Here is a 23,400-nt window from a genome sequence, read left to right on the forward strand (position 1 = left end):
TCTAAATACTTTTCCAGACTCAATTTCCTTCTTTGCAGATTTTTCAGACTACATTTGACCAGCCGAGTACACATTTTATTATGTAAATAAATATTATTTTAAAATCCAACTGTTCACACTTGTTTTACATTCTGACTGTGGATTATTATGTTTTTATATTTACTGCGATTCTCACTCACAAGGGGCTTATCAAGTGGAGTATGTTTGTTCACGAATCAGTCAGCGTCTGCATTTTTCTGCATAAACTCAGTGGATGAAGCATTAGTTTTTTGTTCAATAGGGCAGCCTTTGAATCTTTTGTCCATTCATGGCATCACAACATGGTTTGGTAACCTGTCACGATTCTAAAGCCTGATCGTGAGGAAGCGGGGCCTTAAAAGCCTGCATGCACAAGACCAGGACCCTGAAACTGAAGAAGCTAAATGGAATCCAGCCATCATTCATTTTCCATCATTCATTTTATAGCTTGCACCTGTCCTTTTCCTCCTGTGAAAAGTCTAAATATTTTTCAGCAAAACGGCCTCGAACTAATGTACTTTCATTTCTAAGCACTTAACTGAACAATATGGAAATTAAATTTTAAAAAACGATTTTAAGTTGAATGCCAGTGCAAGGCATGTTGACCTTGTTTGTTTCAAGGAGGATAGTAAAGGAAATGAAAAAAACACATTTACTGGGAGCAGACTTACCTGATGGCCTCTCATTCTCTGGAAGTGGCCGAGAGTGTCACTAATGGTATACACCCGTACGTGTCCCATGTGTAGTCGGCCTGATGGGTACGGAAACATGGAGAGGACATAAAACTTCTTCCTGTTGGAACTCTGGGGAGACAAAATAATGCACAGAGCTGTCAGAACGAAACCTCACAAGATGTGGACAAAGACCTGGATTTCAGAAAACTTGCAAGGGGGGTTCATTTCCCATCATCAGTGTGTGGCTTATGAATGAGACGCTGCATCAGCCTGACAAAGGTCAGGACAGGAATAACCGCTCATGGCCTACAGAGCGAGAGCGCTGCTTGGCTTCTGGTGTGTTACTGTACTGTACGAGCTGCTCCGATTATGCCTGATTTACAGGCACAACACTTTGACCAAGGCAACACAGTGAGAGTGCTGGTTACACCCAGCTATACATGATTACTGGAAACCAGAGTCATGAATTTTCCAATAAATTAATTAGGGACCAGAGCTGTCATGAATGCACTTAATCAATGTCAGTCTGTCCCAGACAGCCGCACGATTGGCCCATTAGGATATATAATCAGCCAGAGCTCCGGAACTGAGACGAGCTACGTCAGGCCGGCGCCAGTAATAGCGGAGAACGCTTCATGAACTATTCATTCATTCCTCTTAAAGAAAAGGCTGAAGGCGTTTCCAATGTTTACATATACAGATAATCCAGAATACATTTATTTTACTCTTTCAACAGTGCTGACAGCTGTTGGTACAGAACGAGTGATGTTGAAACGGGGCAGATCAGAACTGGTCCGGATTTTCATCGTATGATGTTTACAGAAACCTGGTTATTCGTATCCTCGCTCTGTACACAATCAGAACGCATTTGTTGGTTCCTGGCTGCATGTGGATTGCCAGAAAATTATGCAATTATTTTAATCATCTCATAATCGCTAAATATATTTGGTGGATTTGTTGTTTTTCTCTGTTTCGAAATGTAAACTGAATAATTTTGTGTTAATTTAACATGCGATTAGTGGATTTTTCCACAGAATGATCGTGAACCTGGATGTTCACATGTGTGGTCATCCCGTACAGTTCATCAAAGCCTCCCAGTTATTTCCATGGATTTCCCTCTATTCTTCCATTCAGATTTTGTTTTTTGTAGTTTTGGAAATGTGTGTATTCTGAGATTTACCAATCACCTGTTTTTTTACTAGATTGGGTTCAAACATTAAAGAAAAATTAAAGGATAATTTGCAGCATTTATCAATGTTTTACAGTAAACAAATTCATATTCATTTTTGATCCGAACGAAGAATCATTAACTTTCAAAAAAATGTATATCTCCACTAGTTTTCACATTCTTGCAAGTAAGTGTCATGTTAATACAGTTTAGTCACATCTTGAAGGGATTTGGTCCTGCATAAGAAATAAAATAATTGAGGGCCACAGATCAAATCAACCCAATCTAATGAAAAATAACAATTGGTGAGGCTTCGAAAACACAGACCTCCAAAACATGAAATAATTTAAAAAAAGAAGCAATGGGACTTTGCAAAGTGTAATACATTTAACAAAAGTTTTCACAGGATTTCTTTTCAAGAAAACTTATGTAATAATGTTCTTGATGAGTTGGTATGAAATAGCAATGCTCCAATTAAGGGATTAGGATGTATCCAGGTTTCTGAAACCACTATATGATGATTACACACAAACATGATACACCAGACCATGACTGGGATGTATTGGGCTCGTCGTGATGTCACCAGGCTAAAAACTAAAGGAAAGTGCATGAAAAGGCCTCCTTACCTCCTCCAGCGCATCCTTCCCCCACTGTGCCATAATTCGTGGGTGCCACCATTCTTCCACTCTGCGTCGGGTCTCTGTTTTATAGTCCTTCTCCCACACTCCCGTCTCACTGAACAGGGAGCGGGTCCTGGGGGACCGGAGGCGGGCTACTGGGCTCAGGAGAGCGCCGCAGATTTGGCTGGACCGGGAAACCCCCAGCGGATACAGAGCCAGCCTTCTCACTGACACCTGCATGGCTTCGCCACCTCTAACATAGACAGAGTAAAACAAATAATACAGGTAAGATCACATATGAAATGATCTCACAGATGTACTGCTAAAACAAGTAGTCTGTTATTTAATCGAGGGATTAAATAGGCGTTAACTTATCGATTAATCATTGCAGTTATAGATCATCTTTGCACATTAGTCACACAAAAACAACTCAATTTGTTAGTGTTTCATTTTGGGAAACATTCATTTCAAAATCCAAAATACGACAAAAATACTGAATCATCATCATCCAAAACTAAGTTACTGTATCTCCAAGGTTGTTTGTCTTAAACATGTGGACCACTGTGAGTCACCATTATCACCATGTCCTAAACAACAGTGCGCAGGGTTCAGATGCTCTGAGTTTGTGGGACTGAACACACATGAATCCCCTTGTAGAGAGCAGAGTGACTGAAGGATCTGCAGCTCGAGACGTGATCTTCTCTCACAGTCTGTGTTCTTTGCACCACGTCACTCACACGACTGCATAATAAGAGGTTTATTCGGCATGATGTGATTACGCTCGGCTATGGACAAGGCTGTTCCTATTAAACTGCCTGCCTGCTCAGATGTGACGATGACATTTTCAATCAACCGATTATTCACCGATTTCTCTGCTTCAAATCTGTCCTGCCGTTTTGTACACTTATCTTTGCATTACAGGATATGAACTGCTCTGACAGCCTCAGGACATCCCCTGCATGGAAATTCCTGCTTCCAGAATATGTTTGTGTTTACTTGCATAGAGAGGATGAAATGTTATTACAGGGATGTCAAAATCAGCACACGATCAACAACCAACTCATTCATTGTGGGCCAGTTAAAAAAAAAGATGGAGCACAGCTGTGAGGCTAGACTTCCCTTTGGTTTTATGTAGGTCAGACAGTCAGTTGACTGCATGTAAGAAGAAAACAATTTGACCTAAATGTGTCTTTTATGCAACACACACACAGTTTCCAAGGTAACATGAGCTATCCACAGTCAACTGCTGCTTACCTGACCTGTCAAGAGAATATGCAGTGACGCATCTGGATCTCACACAGCGAGACCTTTAGAGCTGCTGTGTGGAAGAAGTGATAATCTGTACGCCGTGATACGAGCGATAAAGACGGTTAAGAGGAAAATAAAAATGAGGATTGTTGTTCATCTACAGCTGTGGGAGAACTCATTTTAATTGACTCAACTGGAATAAAAAGAGTGTCGCTCATTTAGTAAGAATCTGAGAATCTGACCACGATGGACAGATCTTTAGGGGGATAACCCTCTTTCTTTTTTCTTTCTAGACCAAATGAGTGGAAAGTGCTCGCTCCTCTCCGCCACCCACCTGCTTGTGGGAATGTGTTTTTTTTCACTAAATTCTCTGGAGGATAACCAGAGCGTCGCAGCAGCCAACGCTCCTCCCTCAGGCTGAGGCTGGGCGAGCTGAGCACTCAAGGTTGTGTCGCATCTCTGAAGGTGCAAGTGAGTGGGCTGAGGCGAGAGCATGAGAAAATGTTTCTATGGTGACTTGACTCATCCATTCGGGTGTCTCCTGTGAGGAGTGACTGTAAACTGCCAACAACAAGTTGGTACACTGGAACAGAAGAAGTCTTTCTCTGAACATCTGCATCATCTTATTCAGATTCTGGTGTAGTACTTCAGTACGTTTTGGGTCCCAATGGAAATGTGCCGTGTGTTTACAGCTGGAATCGATACTCGGTCAAACCACTCTTTGTGTTGCTGAATTAATTCTTCAGATTTAAATCATAATTTGGCTCATCTTGGACTGTATTATGTTCAGACTTTTAGTTAAATTAAACCACTGATGCATTTGAGAAGTTTGGCATTGAGACAGTGTGGTGATTTGGAGAAGAAAGTATGGTTTTGGTATCAGTACAAAACCTTGGGTATTATTTTTGTGCCTGCAGCAAATAGTTTCAATACCAAATCGTGATATCACAGTGATGTACTGTAGTGTCAACATTTTTCTGTAGTGCGTTAGATATTGTCTGGGATTCTTGGTCATTATACGATCATGAAAGATCTTACACCTAAATTAGTTGTGTTTTTACGTTGTTGTAGTGATAATGAAACCATGAAGTCGCGACACTAAAAAAATCCTGTGTTAAAAAGTCCTGAAAAATGTATGATAAAATTAATTAGAAATCATTTCTATTAACTGATGATTAGGTTTTTCCAATCGAAAACACCAAATATTGCCTAGTTAATAAAACTTCTAAAATGACAAAGACTTGCTGCTTTCTCTTTTAAAAACTGTAATTTCCTAAATAATATAAACACTTTTGGAAACAACTATTTTCTGATATTTTAAAGACCAAATGAGAATTCAAAAGTATTTGACAGATTAACGGATCATTTAAATAATGAATAGTTGCAGCCCTATAATAAATAACACCTGAAAGCCCTAATGGGCATCAAAACAGTATACATATTGAAATATCTGTCGCTCCTCTGCCACAGCCGACAATTAAGATGGAAAAATCTATGTACCTCTGAATCACGACAACAAACACTGCTGACAGGTCACCGATATAAACAAAGTATTTTAGTAATTTTTCACATCTCATCAGACAAACATAGAGAAAAACACACGTGATTAAGGTTAAATCGTGCAGCACAAATTGTAACTTGTCAACATTGGACCGCATGACACTGACGAGGGTCCTCACACAGAGGAACCATATTTAGGCGACATGTCAATATGCTAGCATGACATTATGTTACATTATAACGGTATATATCCTCGTAGCGGTCCTCTGTGAGCTAAAGTACAGCGTACAGCTGCTGCTTCCGAAGTTTTTATGGTGTTTAATGTCTTGTTTCCTGGTTGACAGCTCAGCCTGTCTGCTGGTCGAGTCACAGTGGAAGTTTAAACCGCGTTACATTAAAGACAAACACCACTCTGAGGGTGCTTACCGTTTTATTTGCTGCTCCTTTATTTCGGTGTTATGGTCGTAATGACATAAATCCAATAGTCCATCATATGAAAGTCATACTCGGCTTTTAAATACGCTGTAAATGACCTGTTTCTCTGGATCACGACTTCGGCACAGGCGTCGCCATCTTGGATTTAAATCAACTTTATTAACACGGCGTACGTCGACAAGGACAAACCATGTCCTTTAACACGATATGAAAAGTGCAGAGACAATACCACCTTTCAGTCTACTCTACCTCGACATGTTCACATGTTCAACTTCAACAATGTGTGTGTGTGTGTGTGTGTGTGTGTGTGTGTGTGCGTGTGTGTGTGTGCGTGCGTGTGTGTGTGTGCTTCAGTGTTGCTTTCAGTTATGTCAGTGAGTGATGGCCCGGCTTGTTACCTTATCACCCTTTATTCTCCTCCTGCTACTATTATTTTTACATTTTTCATTAAAAACTCCAATCAAATTGTTATTCCAGTAAAATCTCTGCTCCCAGATACAGAACATAATTTTCCTCAGCTGAAATAACCAAACTATACAAATTTGACATTACATTCATTGTCCAGAGTCTCGTTTTTATTTGTTTTTCCATTTAACACCACTCCAAAGATGAATTTCTAAAAACGTTAAAAGGTTTTATTGCCTTTATTAAAAAGAAATGAATTATTTACAGATGACGTAAATATCTTTATTTATTAACAAGAACAACATCAGGTTGTGAAGAATATCTATTGGCCGTATCCTTCCTAAAAAATAGTTAGATACTTGTGGGCCATTAACTCTCCAATAAGCCGTCAATACTGCAATTATAAATGTAATAAGTTGTAAATGAATGGATTTTTGCACATGAAGGGTTTTCATGATGAACTATAAGGAGCTGTGACTAAAAATAAAAAGAGTGGAGGGGATGATTAATGAACTTAGTAAAATACTTTTTTGCAAAACTTTATTGTTTAAACCCCTGGTTTACTGTTTTAAATGATCTTGTCATCCTCTGGGGTCAAATGTGCATCATTCATTTTGCATCTACCAAGGTAAACCAACTCAAATCATAGTTCCACATTGGGAGAATTACCATCAAATATAACTGAAATAGATCACAAATGTACTGCCAGCAGCACCACGAGGGCTGACATTACACTTGATGTCTGAGAGGAGAACCTTTTCTTTGATCAACTTCCAGCGTAAAGTGATTGTTGAGTGAGAGAACGCCTCCACTCTCATCTTCATCACCTCTGAGGAGGAAGCAGTGTCTCCTCAGAGGCTCTTTTCTACGACCTCATGTGGTAATGAGGTAATCACCTTTGATCCGACGTGCATACGGAAGCGGCGAAGGAGGGAAGAAGTCAGGGAAGGTGAGGGGAGAGAAAAAGGAGGGCGGGGTGTCAGGAGATAGAGCTCCTCAGTTCCTGACGTCAGAGAGATGAACCCGGGGCTCTGCTCCGGCCTGCCGTCGTATATCAGAGTTAAGTGGGCACCTCTGCTCAGGGCACAACAGGATGTGGCTGAAGAGGACGAATGAGAGAGGGAAATGAGTTTTTGACACAGTTGAGACACTAACGCTCTACATACAGCCAAAGATCTGTCTGCAGATGCAGAGGGAGGCTCCCTGATGAATAAGTCCTACACTCACTTCCTCGTCGTTATAGTATTTCACGGAGGACTGCAGGTGCCGGAGAATGATCTTTTATCATTCGCTCAAATGGGAAATTCCTGCTGAAATCCTGGACACATTTGGAAAATAGGCCCCCTTCTAGATATGTTTTGTTTTGGTGCTCCTTTTCTGTTGATAATAAATCAGTTTTACAAAGAGAAGAAAACCAAAGTGTGGCCACGTGGTGGATGCAATCTGTGTACTGAGGGTAAAAGAAGGTTAGCTTCATTAAAAGTAACTTTTTCTAGTCCGCCTTCATGTGTAGAATCAATAAAACAGTTTGAACGAGACCAGATCTGAAGCAGTGAAAGACACTAGGATGATGACATATGACAGATGTTATAACTTTACTTGTTTTAAACACAGACACAATTGAAAGCTCTGTATGTATTTGGATGAATACATGCTATAAGTACAAAATACATCCAGTCCCTTTGTTAATGTGTCACTTCATGGACAAAGGGGTCACGTGAACAAACCAAGAAGAGTTTACTTAAACAGAAAAACATCTTGGGACTCAAGCGCCAGAAAACTTGATTTGAGTTTTTCTCAATAAGACTGAATATTTGTGACATTAGGGATCAATCAAAGTTAGTTTTGGGGGGTGGGACTAATATTTTTTTACGGGAACCGTTTAACATTCAAGTAATAGTTTGATCGACAGGAGCCTGGCAACATCAACAAACACAACTGCAACTGTCCTCCAATTTGATTGTTGCCAAATCCTGATTGAATGGATGATCAAAAACCGAGTAAAAAATGACTATAACTATTCATAACCATTGCTAGTTTAAGCTAGAGACCATTGTTGCATATCTTTCATTCGCTGCACTTTCCTGTGTGTATCTTTACTGAAACAATTTTGTGTTTGTTATTGATAGTTTAATTTTTCAGGCGCTAAATGACTCATGCAAAACAAACAAGATAGACATTTTTTTTAAATCCCTATTGTTGCGCAGAAGTCGGTTTCCATATAAAAAGTCAGAAGAGCTAAAAAGATATACAATTATCAATAATACAATGATTTAGTGTGCACATTGAGAAACCATCATAAGCTGATTGAACAAAAAATGGTAACCAGGGTAACATAAACATAAAGTACCACAAAGTAACCTCCTTATCAGATAGGTCTGCACTCAGACCTATCTGAGTGCAGGAGCGGGTGTCTCCTCCAGGTCAATATTGTTTTCAAAATAATGGTCCGTCTTGAACTTGACGGATGAGGAAAAATGATATAACTGCAGCAGATGGAAGGAAGCACGATGTCCTCGGGGAGCGTCTGAGTGAGCAAAGCCAATTTATTGCCAGAGATTTGTGGGGGGAAAGAACACACTGAACTAAAGCGTGGAATCACGTCTGTGAAAGTCTCATCCTCTTTATAGTTGCCAGCATTGTCTCCGTGTTCAACTTCTTTTTATTTCAGGATAATTAACAGTAAAAAGAAAAACCTGCATGGCATCATTCCTCAATTTAATGACAACGTCTTTTAATCATTTATTTTTGGTACCAATAAAGTTGTGCATTTTTGGACCGCTATTGCATCTCAGGTACAAGTGGCCTCTGTTGTTTTTCAAACAAATCACTTTTGAAAGCAACCAATCACCCTCCTTCTCCACCCACATCCGCCTCCACGTTCCCACCACGACAAGCAGCCCATAGTAATCAGCCCTTCCCTCCCTGCTTTGAAGGAAGATTGCATTTCACCAGCAGAGAACCAGATGACAAACGACCACGGAGAGCGGGCCGGAGCAGCGACGCGTGTTAGGTTGAAAGCAGATGAAGGGGGGTGGGGGGAGGGGCTAACTTGTCTTCACCTGTCCACGATGACCTTTCATGGACGGGGGTGTGTGTGATTCACAATCCCCATCCGCTTCAATGAAAAGTAGGCCGTTGGTGCCACGGAGAAGTAATCTCACACCATCTCAGCACCCAGAGAACGGCGAGCAGCATGGCTGATGGGCCTCCGACTGCGGTTCTGGGAGCCTGATAAGTGTGATGTTATTTCCCGGACCGGTCTCACGTTGACAGCCCCTTGTGTCCTTCTCTTATCTGTTCTCACGGAGGACAAAGGCCCGAGAGAGAGAGAGACATGCAAGTACGAAGGAGATGAGGAGGTTTGGATCTGGAACGAGATCTTAAATAATCTTTTCAGAAGTGTCTGGCAGGCAGCATCGCTCTCGATCCGGATCTTTCTTGCTCTAATTCTCTTGCACTGCCGCACAGATTTCACTCACTGAACGTGGGGAAAAAAATCAGATTCCGCAACAGACGAACTGAAAAACATTTGTTACGTCTTCCCCTCTGACTCCCCGTCCAATCTGCCTGATTTCAGAGCAGCTCCTTGGCAATTAATGGAACTAATTAGTGTACAACTCCTCAGATCCATCCCCACTCTCCTAGATGCACTCAACCCGTCTGTAATTGAGGCTCGGGTGACAATCTTATTAAAATACGAATACACTGAGTTCCAAATGAATTTCCGTACGTAGTCTGGAGCATTTTAATTGCTCTGTCTCTCAAAGGTTAACAGTGAGAAGCTAACTTTACAGTACAGCATAAATTTGGATGAAAATTATCATTTGATCATTGCCAGTTTGCGCTGTACAATTATACTCCACTACATTTAAGTCAACACTGCACTTTTTAATCCACAACATTTATTTGACAGCTTGCTTAATTTCATACAATCTACTTTAGTTCACAAGAATAAACCACACAGTAAAAAACACACTTTTTAAATACTAAGGAGCTGCTGATAACACGTCTAGCTATCTGCATCAAAGTAGATTTACATTGATATATTGTTTATTTTATTTAAAGGGGTGTTGTTTCTTCAGAGGAGAAATGAGAGCCGGAGACTCTGTGCTGTGTGCGAGATACTCAATGACAGATATTAACACATCATCACTGATGTTTGTGCCTGCTATATTATCGACACCAACAACAAACATGACAATAACAATTACTTTTATGATTGTCATCAACGATACTGAATATTTCCTCGACACTCCGCTGTTGCCGTGGTGATGAGTCCTGGCAGTGATTGGTGCTATGACAGGCCTGCTGGAGACTTGCTGGCTCAAATGTAAAAAAGAAAAAGAAGAGGAGCAGGAGCGTTGAGTCTGAGGACGTTCTCCGATCCTCAACTTCTAATGAAGTCAGTTGTCTGATTCAGCTCCGTCAGCCAGGAGCCACTAACAGGTCCTCCTTTTGGTTTCCTGAATAAAGAGCCACATTTTAAGAAAATGAATCTTTCATAAATTCTCCTTTGACACAAGAGACTTTCATCTTAAATTCATTTGCATTTTTGTCACCAAAGCAATTTACATTTTTATAGCATAAGTAATGAACACGAAAGTCATTTACATTTTCTTGCTGTGTTCACCAGTACACTGTCTAGACTGGAGCATGTCTGATGCGGAGGGACCCGCATTTGGAAGCATGTGGGAGTGTTTGTGAGCAGTGAATGTGCAGAAAAGAGCAAGAAACGATTACATAATTATGTTAAAGCAAGAAATGTGAAGTAGAATACTCATAATCAAACAGAGACAAGGGGACTGAGGCTTTCAAATTGACACCAAAGCGTCTTTCCCTTCTGATGGTCCTCACATCAAATACAAGGAGGCGGGCCTCTGGAGCAAATTACACCATTTAAACATCACAGAAGAAAACAATTCATACAAGTGACATTCATATTTCCCAGCCTGCGAAGTTGAAAGGGAATAATTCATCACGATTTTGCCTCCGGTCAATGACCTGATTCTGTTAATAGCTTATTATCTTTCCTGATGAATTATGTATACATTGTTAGGAAGAGTATTCTGGTCAAAGGCATGGCGGTTTCCTCATTAAAAGTCATACCCACCGTTTGAAATGGGTGAGCAGAAGCAAGATGGATCGACAGAGATTGACATCTTCTAGGAGGAGGGGACAGTGTCTTCGGGAGGGTGGACACAATAAGAGCAACACCAATAAAATATAAAAGCAATGTAATGAACTTCCATTTAATGCAATGTTTTTATTAACAGAACTGTGTATTTTAATTCTAATTGTTTGACCTGTTTGATTGATGTGCACCACGAAGGCATACACACACTCCTGGATGTATATTCAAAGTGCTGGTTACAAAATGGACAAACATACACTTGCGTCCTGTCAAGGTGACGATGGACAGTCCTGGTCCCGTTTCTATCATCAGTCCACTTCAACTCTGAGTTGCATAACCAGTGTTTTAGGGGCCGGGGGTTGAGTTTAGGCCAACGCCGGCTCACATGGTGACCGCAGCTTGAAAGCCTGTCTCGCCAAAATGGACCAGGTGTTCAACCACTAGCCCTGATATCTAAACTTTTATTACAACCCACACATAACTGAGATTAACTGCAGCTGTGTCCCCAGCTGTTAATGTAATCAGACTTGCTGTTTGTGATAAAGTGTTGGATCCAAAACACAAAAGAGGGGTAAGGGGCTGCGAGGGAGGGGTGGTGAGTGTGTCCTCTTCATACAGCAGCCAGGTGATACACACTGTTGTACAAAGCCCCTGCTGCAAGCACAGTGAGGCACATGTTTATTGATGAATCTGGTGGCCCCTGAGTACACAACATGGCTGAGAGAAACACACACCAACGTACAGAACGCTCTCAGAGCAGAGAACAGATGAACAAACAAGCAGGCGGATTACGAACTGTCGGACGTTCCCTCTCTTGGATGTTTTCATACCCGCGAGACGAAAACCAAAGTTTTATTGGACCATTATTGTTTTTGTTTTCTATTTATTGCATCTGATATATTGCCTATATGTACAAAGTCTGTTTAGGTAAGCGTCGTCAAATAAACAGCGCAGAGAGGAGTTGATTTCATGCCTGGATGAAAATTATGAATGACTATTTTGCATAAAATCTGTTGTTGCCTTCTTGAATTACTGCAGTTTTATCACTAAAACGGAGGGGAATACATTCAGCTCTTAGTCGACACATAGGGGAACATGTGGACAGTCTCGGTGAAGAAGTGAGAGAGCAGCCCTTGCCTTTACCTCGTCATCACTGCTGCTCTTGATCAAGGCCCTAGAGCCCCCGCAGCCAGTGGAGCTGTCCACGGCCAGCGTTCACACTGGGCTCAGTGATTGTATTCTGGTCACATAAAGGTTGCTTGTTAATCTTTCCTGCTTGGGATGAAGATTAACTTCTGATCTTTCAGCTCTGTTCTTTCAGCTCTGTAACGCAGATGACAACAGTGAAAGTCACTTGAAATCTTATCATGTTTCTGAGCTTATTGTGACCTTTAAGGGAATCATTGTTTATTACATTCAAATTGAATTTTAAAAGAAATTAGAAATGTGTTAAGCTTTACTTTCAGAAGGAAAATATTTTAAATATATTGACTTATAGCTCATATCCACGGCTGTTGCATATCCATGGCAGAGCCGTTTGTATAACCTATAGGCCTGTTTTACAGGTATTTAATTGGGTTATTCCAATATATTTAGTCTCTCCATATTTAAATTTCACAAACATTGTTAACACAATAAATACATAGATAAAGGATTCACTGCTATCTCACCGGACCTCTATTCCTGGCAGTAAGATGGTTTTGAAACAGCATTTATATCTTTATACTTGTCGAATATATTGAAAGAAAATCAGAAACAGATCCGTTAAATATAAATATACGTATTTTATTATTACATTAAACATGAGCAGGGCGTTGCCACTGAATGTTTCCTGCAGACTGTCTCACTTATTTATTTTTTTGATATTCACAGACTTTTCTCATCCTGGAGATAAAAATATATATATATTTTTTTAAAAGCGAAAGTGAAGAGAAGTCGCAGATCAACCACAGAGACTGCACTTTGTTTTCAAACCACTTCAATGTGTGTGTGTGCGTGTGTGTGTGTGTGTGTGAGGACTGCTGATTGGAAGATGTGTGATGAACACTGGAGGCTCTCCCCTCGCCGCTCACACCTGACGTGACGCTCAGAGAAGCTCCGAGCTGTGATGCACGGTGCTGCCCAGCCTGCCGCCGCTTCTCCTCCCGCACAGCGAGTGCGGCGCACAGTTGGACATCAAGCGAGAAGGAGAACATCCAAAGGGAGGCGGTGGGAGGGACACGCGCATGTGACTGGCTTTGCACGTTTCCATTCACACGAGTCGGGCGTGGAATTGAATCTCTCCGTCGGGGAGAGCGACGTTATCACAAAGAAAGCTGACGTTTTGAAAGCATATATATATATCGTCGTCGTCCGTCGCCCGTGGATCGTCACAGCACCATGCGAACTGGAGAGACGCGCCCGGTGCCATGCTGAACGACTCTCCGACGCTCCTGCTGGCTCTCACCGCGGTGGCCGGGCTTCTCCAGCGATGCCAAGGCTGGAGCGACGAGGACCTCCTCATGCCGCCCAGCAACTCATCCAACAAGTTTCTGACCAACCTGGAGGTGGACGTGCGCTTCCCCAAGAGGTCCGTGGAGCTGGAGAGCGAAGCCTCGCCCGACGGCCCCCCGCTGCAGACTCTGTCCCAGTGCAACGTGAGCGTCCAGAGGCTGCTGCCCACGTCGCTGGTGGCCCGCTGGGACAGCAGCTTCGGCTTCCAGTGTGACGTGCTCATCTACACCACCAACAACCACGGGAGGGCTTTTTTCTCCGCGGCTTTAAACAGGGCGATCTCCCCCGTCGTCATCGAGCACCTCGGGGTCAGCGGGGGTCAGCAGGAGCTGCGGTTGTGCGTGGGCTGCGGGATGTCCGGGTTCCGGAGGTTTGGTCAGGGCAGGTCGAGGGGCCAGCAGGCCGGGGATCAGGTCACTTTCTGCTGCATGGATTTCAGTCTCGACGAGCTGAAGGGGGACAAAAGTTGGAGGTTGAACAGAAAGCCCATCGAGTCGACACTTGTGGCTTGCTTCATGACTTTGGTCATCATTGTGTGGAGTGTTGCTGCTCTCATATGGCCAGTCCCGATCATTGCAGGATTTCTGCCCAATGGGATGGAGCAAAGGAGACCGCGATAATTGAAATAATCTTTATTATAATTAGCCTGTGCTGCCTATACTATAATTGTAGCCATTCAACTGTCCACCTGAATGAATGATTGAGGAGCTTTGGAGACACTTTGACCCAATGTTTTAGTTTTGGGTGCTCTTTAATCCTTATTAGAGCTCCTCATCATTAGGACAACCAAGGTAAAGTATGGTGGATTATACTAGCCAATAGTAATCTATACTGGGACCAACACCAATGTGTTTTGTATACCCTCGTAGGCCTTCCTATAGATTATGTCAGTGTAAACTGTGCACACTTTTCTCTTTAAACAGTGTTTGTATAGTTTTTAATCTTTTTAGAAAGTTGTTGCCTTATCCCATGTGTAGGGGTTTTTTGCACTGAAAACTGAACTTTAAAGTGTGCTGTCACATGTATAACCTATAGTCTTGTTCAAAGTAAATGTAATAGTTTTTTCCCCAATACGTTCTGAAAAAATAGATGTTGTTTCTGATTGCCATAGAGAGGGTTTCAATAATTATATTGTTAGATTTATAATGTCAAGCTCTATAGGCGTGCTTATTTGTATTCATGTTCCAGCGGTTTCAATGAAAATAAAATTGACTATAGGATATATCTCAGATTCTGTCTGAACTGTCCTCTGTAGCCTGAATCAATTTACTTCAAGTGAACACAACATGTGATCCAAAGTTAAAAGACGATCACTGTCAAACTCTGTGGGAAATATACTCGGTTGCCAGTTTAATAGGTACACCAAGCTAAAAACCAATACAATCTAATGCCACAGACCTGCAATAAAAAGTATTCATGAAGGTCATGACGTTTAGTTTTACTGAAACATTATATCAACTGTGTGTCCATTTGGAAGGATGTAGTTTGTGGTGCTGTTGAGCTGCATTGCATTATATCATTGATATAAATTGGATGGACCAAATAATAAACATCTGTCAGCATAACACAAAACAATTCAACCGCTCCTCAATGACGCTTCCAAATTTATCATAAAGATGATCATGTTTTAATTGCACAAATAGACACTGATTTTAAATGTTGTAATGATCTCATACATTATATAGATACAACTTGAATTATACATTTTGTCCACATGTTATATTAACTGCATATGTGGAATTATTACCAGTACTTTAATGTCAAGGTAAAAATACATTTTAGGGTGTTAAATTATTGCTGCATATTTAACAGCATTTCAATGTTGTAGCTGGTCCAGGTAATGTTAATTCATATACGGTTCGGTAGTTTCATTTACAGCAAATCATAAAAGCTCATCATACTGTAAAACGTTTAAATTCTGAATAAGTAAAACCGATGAGCACAAGGTCATCTCTTTGGTCTCATGGTCTGCGTATGAATATTTGGAAAATGACTTCTCATCTGTTACAAATGGTTGTTTTACTACTGTATTGTTAATATTTCCTGACTCGTGTCTTTGCCCCCCAGAAGACAGTTTCTCCACAGACAACCTGCCCTTATTTCCAGTGTGTTACTGTGACTGCCAGTGTCAGTGTATGTGGTGTGGCTCGCCCATGCAGGAGAGACATTATCAACCATACTTTGTATCCCGCTGAGCTGTCTGGACAGTTTATGATGATGACAAATTCAGAGTGGATGTTTATCTGTAAAAATAAGCTTTTTTATACGGTCCATTGGTTATTTAATTATCATGTAAAAAAATTGTCAGTTTGATAAAGTAGCTCAGTTTTATCACTGCAATCTAATTCAACAGCCCTTCAATAAATCCTCCATTCATTGGGGCTGTCAGTGGGGTGGACAAAATAACAGAAAACCTCTCAGTGTAATACTATACAGTTCAACGGCACCACCTACAACCTCCAGCATGCATGTTAAGACTTCATTGAAGGGCTGTCGAATCAGTGTCCCTATAAAGTGGACAACAATAGAAAAACATGCTTTAATATTTCTATACCGGGAATCTATTTGTAATATGTATAATTTATAATATAGCTATAATATGGTACCACTGGGCTATAGTTATATATAATAAGAACAATAGTAGCCTATAGACTTTGTTGGAGGCTATTTAATACATTGACATCATTGTATTTTTAATTGCAAACAGCTGTCTGTCGAAATTATTCTGAACAGCACAGAAAAACAACAACTAAACAGTCGTATTGAGCAATTTCTGTTCCAATCGGTACCTGTCAAAATGGCCGACCCGGCCACGCCTTTGCATTACCTGGTGCTGCAACGCTGCAGACACGCTCACACGTACAGGAAGTGGAGGAGTCGACACACCACGAGCTGCCCCGGCTTTTCACGTACGCGAGCGGGGCCAAAGCCAGCGCATTAAAGTCGCAGCTCTGGACGAGAAGCGATGAGATGTGCGCAGATATCTGGATGAGATTTCCCTCCGGATCAAAGAGAAGAGCATCGTAGGGGCAGCATGTGGTCCTCGGGAGTCCCCCTCCAGCTTTTACTTCTCACGTGCGTCGCCTCCACCGTGTCCGGTAAGTTACAGCTCTTCATTATTAACCAGCAGGACAGAAACGCTGATGAGGTGAAATATCTGCTGATTAAATAATGAACACGGATTTATTGATCACTGATTGTGTGGAGACACTGTGTTGTTGTGCTGATTACTGCTAATGCGGATGATGGAGGATTGTTGGGACCCGGATGACTTTAATTTGATTAGTCCTGTCAGAGTAAATTGTTGTTGTTGTTGTTTCTGTTCATCATCAAAAAGGCTCCAGAGCTAATCTGCTGTGTCACGTGTCAGATGATGGGTTGTGCATGTATAAATATAGAAAGAGTAATAACAGAGTGTAAACCAGGATGTGTGAGGCGTGCAGCCCCTCAGGTGCTGCTGTGTGTTTTTAACATGGCTCTGTTTGCTTAGTGCAGGCCTGGTTAGTCATCGAGGGAGTGAAGCCTCATCTCTCCACACAGTTAGTCATTGTGACTTTGTTCATAACTTAGTGAGACACGAAGAGGGGGGGATTTCATTGTGTGATTTGCATGTGACTCAGCACTGAACATCCGTTTCTTTTTTTTTTGTAATCAAAGTTTCCCCTTTTTTCTCTTTATCGCAATTTCACCAGGGGTCCAGAAGCTGACCCTCACCACTGACAGAGGCACCTTCCTCAACATCAGCAGTAGTCAGGTCAAGGGTTGCAAAGTGTGCACGGGGGCAGGAAGCTCACGACGATGTAGTCCATCCCTCGTGATAAAAGACGGCCCTCCGGTCTCAATGGAGTTCGAGTGCTCCCGACCTCAAGATGTGTTCAGCGTGGAAATTGTGCGACGTATAGGTAAATACGGTACCGCAGAAAAGGTGTTATTTGAATGGTTCTGCTTTTCAACAACTTTTTTTATCTCGCAGAACTAATGTAGTTGGATTTGTTTGTTGTAAACTCATTCATTTATATCTCTTCTCAGAATGTACCACAAAGTTGTGCAATGGCCACATCATCCTGGCGGCCTCCGACTCGCTTCCTTTGCTGGATTTTAACCGCAAGTTCACCTGGAACCTGAAGGCATCTGCGCCGAAAGCGTTGAAAATAGATTTCAGCCCCTCGGGTATGAGACAGATCAATCCATCTGAGAGATGTTCAGACAAACACAGCTACACCCTGCAGGCCTTCCAGACTACAGGGAGCGTGACCGTGGGGAAATACTGCAGAACGGGACCCGTCGGTAGTGCTCAGGTACCCAACCAAGGGAGCTTTTCTCTGGACGTCCCAGCAGGCCAGAAACTGCCAAATGGCCTGTTTGACGTGTCCGTCGGGGAGGAAATCAAAAGTGAGCTGGTGTCTGAATGATCTCATCTGCCCCTGTGTGTCACACATCATGTTATTTGACCACTTTTATGTGTCCTTTTTTTTTTTTTCTCTTCTCGCAGCTCTTGCCAAAATTACACTGACGTTACCAAACGGGACCTCGTCCTCAGAGTTGCTCTCTCCGAACTACCCGGACAGTTTCCCTGACGACGACGTGATGGAGTGGTACTTTCAGGTCCCGGAAAATCAAAAGACAGCCATTCAGTTCTTGAATCTCACACAGCCGCATTGTCTGAAGAAGGATACCGCGATGGAGTACCACAGCACCGGTAGAGGGGCGATGGTGCGGAGTCTGAAAGACCCGCAGCCGGGAGACATGCATGGAAAGTTCTCCTTGACGCTGAGGAACTGCGAGATGGACAGAAGGAGTGTGGGTTCTCCTGGGCTGTCGCTAAACCTCAGGGTGTCTTCTTCAAGAGCAAGATCAACAGGTTTGCTTTGCATTTCTTTTTTCTTTAGATCTCTGCCAAAGATGGTTTGTGTTTTTGGCCCTCTCAAATATTTATAAAATGAAGTGGCAGGTAGGCCTTGAAACCTTGAAAGGTCTCTTGTGGGTGATCTGGATCTTGAAGGAGGTTGTTTTTAAATCCACATTGTACCTATGAAGCTAACTGAGATGGGTTATTTCTGGGGAGGATATAAAAGATAAAAAATGATTCAACTGAAATTTTAACCTTCTATGATCAATATTCGTGGAACATGTAGCAGCTGAAGAGACAGATATTTAGGAGTTGGTAGAGACCAAAGGTCAGCTCGAAGTCAGTGACATGTGACAGAAACTCTAATATTAATGTTGCTTCCTTTCAAGTGGTATATCCAAATATATCCAATATTGCTGCTTTTAAAGATACCGACTACAATTGATCCCTCAGAGATGTTTTGTCTGTTCGTGTCAAATCATTTATTTCATAAAGATGTAAATACACCCCCGTTAAAGACGTATAATGGAAAGCAACAGGGTGACTGGCTCAGTGTTGGTGCAGGTTTTGCTGTGGAAGTAAATAGTTTAGAGGGTGAAAGACGTCTCCTCTACATGTTGCAGCAGGCGAGCAATTATTAAATATAGCTAATCTTTATTTGAGGTTTTTTTTTTTTCTTCATGTTACAACAAGGGTGCAGTTTGATCAGTGAGGAGTGTGATAGGAAGGATGAGTAAGGGAACTGCGACGTGGTGAGTGGGCCTCACGGCGTTCATTCTGAGCCCTCGGGTCTTAAGATAGGGGAGCTCTGAGATTGCCTCATGGCTGACTCACAAATGACTCAACGCACTTCCTTCAACGATCCGAGAATCCTGCTCAGCTCTCCGGGGTCAAATCGAAATTCAAATTCCTGTTTGACGCAGTTGGTGCAGGTGCCCACGCATTTGCATGTGAGAATTGGTGAACAGAAGAAATGCTAAAGTACTTTTTTTTTTGTTATTCTATAGTGTCGTGTAAAGTGGACATGAGCCAAATGGAGGGCCTCACTCTTCACATCGAGAGGGTGAGACCGGCCTCCGACTGCCAGATGAAGATGAACTCTGTGCCCAAGGAGAAGATCACCGTCGCATCAGAGAGCGTGCTGACTTTCCACGACTGCTTTCCTGAAGACGTACTTGTCACCGCCATGAGAGTCGTAGGTAAATCCAGATGGAGGTGCTTAGCGGAGGCGTCCCTGGGTCTGGAAAATAAACCTGGATTCATTCTCCTAACTCTCCATACTTTTATTAAATTAATAACCTGAGACAAAGCATGACTGACACCGACATCATGTTTTACCCAAAACATTTATTAGTGAATTAGTTTTTGGAAAGTGTTCTGTGGTCCAAGTGAATCTTTGAACTTTGATTTAAGAAGTAGTTCAACTTATAATGAGACTTTTTCATAGTTGCCTGTGTGGTTTATCAACACGCATTCGGCTAATTTAATTTAGTATTGGACGTTAAAGGGGCGGTATGCAGATGGTTCGGGTTTAATTTGAGTCCTCGTCGTCAACATTGCTCTACGGAAACGTCGTCCCTATTAATCCGGGTATATTTCTGTGTTCTCATGAGACACTTTCATTGGCTAGAAATGAGTGTAACTTCAGTTTCTATAACTAGAAGTGTGAAAATGCTTTTTCAGAGTGTCGTCGTCTCAAAGACTGCCCGAAGACGCCGGCCCGCCTGTTGGTGCCCGCGCTGCCGACCTGCCTCCCCGGCCCTCTGAGCAGCGTGACCTGGACTCTCCGTCCTCCCCAGCACGGCACAGTGGAGTTGACCTCTCCCACCGAGCCCCTCAAGCAGTCCCTCCCTGGGCAGCGGTGCAACGACAGCATCCTTATCAAAGTGGCCGAAGACGACGGCACTACCATCGGACACTTCTGCCCCCGGGGAGCCATACAGAAGGTCCAAATCCACACCAACATGTCCGTCACGGTGTCCGGCGTGGAGGGCAAAGCACTACGGACGCCTTTCAAGCATGTGCTGAATGCCCTTTTTAAAGGGGCGATATCCGGTAACGAGTCTCGTCTAACAAATGAAATGAACACATTTTAAGTGCATGTTTTTCAGTGATATTAAATATTCTTTTCTTTCTAAATCCTTTTTCAGAAAGATACATATTCACGGTATCTCCAAAGAGAGACACTCCTGTCCTACTGGCTACTCCGGGTTGGCCAGTAGGAATGAATTCCTACGCCACCGTCTCCTGGATCGTCTCCCTGCCCCCGAAGATGGACGCCCACCTGATGTTTGCCAACCTCAGCCAGCCCAAGTGCAGCAACCGTCACACTAACATCAAGGTGCAGAGGGTCGGCTCCCCGGAGGAGGAGTACAGCCGCAGGGAAGACGAGGAGGCCGAGAGTGAGCTCACCGTCTCGGGGAACTTCTACCTGAACATGTCCAACTGTATGCCGGAAAGAGGGGACTTCAGCGTCATCACCGAGGTCACCCTGCAGAAGAGCAAGAGTAAGAGGGCCTTCAGGCGGGGGCAAAAAAAAAAAAAAAGGGAACTAGTTGTTTTAAAGGCATCTATAAGAGTGGTACTTTTAGCCATGCTAAAGTCTGCAGATAACTGTAAATTAATAACGCATTCTTTTCTGTCCAGCACCAAGTATTTAACGTACAGATGCGATTGTTTTTGAGAATACTTTAAGCCAAGCTAGCAGGAAATATATATTAATTAATAATATTTTAACTATTAGATGAATGGCCAATTGTGTCCAATACTTTGGTTTATGAACAAATACCTGCAAAACTAATGATATTCCCATTAGCCTCATCTGGCCGAGGAACAATCCAATCAATTTTTTGGACAATATAACATTTTTACAAGGATTGTACACTTAATTTATTGTACAACCGAAAGTATTCAAGCGTGATTTAAAAAAAAAATCTGTTGTGGTTTTCTCTCATTTAGACCTTCTGCTGACCATCCTGAGTGTGGTGGCTGCTCTGTTGGTCCTCTTTGTCATCGTGCTGGTGGTTGTCTGTGTGGTGATTAGGTGAGTGGATCAGCTTCACGTTCTTCAAATATTATCATTTATACTTAAATGTAGGAATTTGTCAGATTGCTCGCTTGTGGAAATAATTCTGCAAGTTTTATTATTTTATAATGTATAGTAAAGTGCTTTGTTAAACTACTAACTTTTTGCCTCAACCTGCAAGAGATTTCCCCCGTCCATTTAATTTAGCATCAAACTGGTCAACTATCAACAGTTTGATGCCGTATGTAACTCTTAAGCTCTCGCTCGTCTTCTCTCCTCGGCCCAACAGGAAGAAGAAGAAGAAGCTGAATCATCAAGTGTCCATCTACAATCCAAACGGCACCGGCTTCCTGCCGGGACACAACGGCTTCCCAAAAACTCGCGAGGACAACGAGTCCCATGTGTACGCCTCCATTGAGGACACACTGGTCTACACGGACCTGCTGAGGAAGGGGGCCGAGATGGGAGTCTATGGAGAGTTTGACACACACCAGCCCTTCCCGGGGCACACCGATTCCCAGAAGCCCCTGGTCTGTAGAGACGCCATAACAGACGCCATGCCAGTCGGGACTTACGAGCAGTTTCAGGCTCCTCCCCTTCCCGTCAGGCCGCTGAGCCACAACCAACCCTTGGTGGACAATGTGCTTTACCAGATTGAAGGTGAAGAGGAACACTCTCTGAATCTGGGGCCGCGGCTGGAGCCAGAGGGTGGGAACTGAGGAGGAGATTGGATTCAGCGTTCTGCTTTTCTCTTGACCTACTTGAACTTTGAGACGTTCGTTCCCTGGCGTCCTCGTGATTACCTGCTTCGAGCGTAGTTTTGCAACAAAGCCATGGCACACAAAATAACCCCGTTGCAACCCGCCTGCAGCTTTTACTTTGTTTCATCTTCGATGAAGACGGAACAGAATCATCCTTTTGAAATCGGTTTTGCCACTATAAAAATATCTCTATCTCTTACTTTTAGTAAATTAATATATTTCCTCCTGATAGATTTTTTACATCTCCTTCAGAGAGGGAAATATGCTCCTGCTAACACCGTTTAGGATCTTGGAGTTGTTTTTAGTTGTCTTTTTGTAAAAAAAAAAAAAAAAATAGATTGCGTTTGTTCTTTTTTGGACCTGTTCTTTTGGGAACTTCAAGGCTGACCTGCTGCTAGTTAAGTGATGTGTTTCTGTGGTCATTCAGGGACAGTTTCATTGTTTGACGAATGAGAATCCCTAGTCAAGGACCATATTTTTCTGACAAAAATCCACGTCCAATCTTAATTGTAGTCTGTGAGCCAAACGTTATCTTTGTTGGTTGACTGAGTTGTGTTATTGTTAAGCGGTAGCTTTTAATAGAGAGACTGTGCGAGGTGTATAATTTAACATAAGTGTGATGAGTGCTTGTGTGTTGTTGTGAAGTCAGACTCAGTCGCTCTGTTTGGACCAACAAACCGATCTAAAAGGTCATTATACACACAGTCAGGTAGAGGTTTTCTGTACAGTTTTTGACATTAAAGAAAACAACAACAGCAGATTCTAATCTCTATTTAAGGTATCGATTTAAAACATTGCTGACTAAGAAGATGCCAGAATATTGACTCGTCTCATTTGAAAGAAAAGTGGGATTCAAGATTTTACAATGAAACTGAATCAAATGTGTGTTTGTCTTGTTAAGCCATGTCGCCTCCTGCAGTTCAGAAAATGGACTGCAGAGGGAGACAAAGTTCCTAGTTGCCATACATCCATTCTCACTCCCTGAGGAAATAAAGTGTTAAACAATGCCAGAACACTCTCTTAATGTGAAGTAACTTGGGTAAAAAGCCGTATAAAATATGTTCATAAAA

At 42.3% G+C, this 23,400-nt stretch overlaps 3 protein-coding genes across 6 annotated transcripts in view; 2 read left to right on the top strand and 1 right to left on the bottom strand.

Annotated features, from left to right (window-relative positions):
• The window catches only part of lars2 (leucyl-tRNA synthetase 2, mitochondrial), a 28,852-nt gene extending 22,921 nt beyond the window's left edge, over nucleotides 1-5,931 (bottom strand). For 2 of the 4 annotated variants that reach the window (XR_004611248.1, XM_034554047.1), the window contains exons 1-3: nucleotides 5,655-5,931; nucleotides 2,487-2,733; nucleotides 690-821 (exon numbers count right to left, since the gene is read on the bottom strand). Coding sequence is in view for 3 of the 4 variants with exons in the window: in XM_034554047.1 (XP_034409938.1) it covers nucleotides 690-821; nucleotides 2,487-2,720 (366 nt within the window). In the remaining variant the exon portion in view is untranslated. The remainder of the gene's footprint in view (nucleotides 1-689; nucleotides 822-2,486; nucleotides 2,734-5,654) is intronic. The other 2 variants (XM_034554045.1, XM_034554046.1) reach the window with 2 other exon arrangements.
• A 7,204-nt stretch (nucleotides 5,932-13,135) lies between these two features.
• Nucleotides 13,136-14,924, top strand: LOC117745370 (transmembrane protein 158). The gene has a single exon (XM_034553652.1). The coding sequence runs from the start codon at nucleotides 13,611-13,613 to the stop codon at nucleotides 14,313-14,315; it is 705 nt and encodes a 234-aa protein (XP_034409543.1). The 5' UTR covers nucleotides 13,136-13,610; the 3' UTR covers nucleotides 14,316-14,924.
• Nucleotides 14,925-16,524: 1,600 nt separating this feature from the next.
• On the top strand, nucleotides 16,525-22,805 carry cdcp1a (CUB domain containing protein 1a). The gene is made up of 9 exons (XM_034554155.1): nucleotides 16,525-16,793; nucleotides 17,388-17,597; nucleotides 17,725-18,087; nucleotides 18,188-18,556; nucleotides 19,552-19,743; nucleotides 20,228-20,599; nucleotides 20,695-21,051; nucleotides 21,503-21,587; nucleotides 21,859-22,805. The coding sequence occupies exons 1-9, from the start codon at nucleotides 16,730-16,732 to the stop codon at nucleotides 22,286-22,288; spliced, it is 2,442 nt and encodes an 813-aa protein (XP_034410046.1). The 5' UTR covers nucleotides 16,525-16,729; the 3' UTR covers nucleotides 22,289-22,805.
• The last annotated feature ends 595 nt before the right edge of the window (nucleotides 22,806-23,400 follow it).

Source organism: Cyclopterus lumpus, chromosome 16 (assembly GCF_009769545.1).
Source record: "Cyclopterus lumpus isolate fCycLum1 chromosome 16, fCycLum1.pri, whole genome shotgun sequence".
NCBI lineage: Eukaryota > Metazoa > Chordata > Actinopteri > Perciformes > Cyclopteridae > Cyclopterus > Cyclopterus lumpus.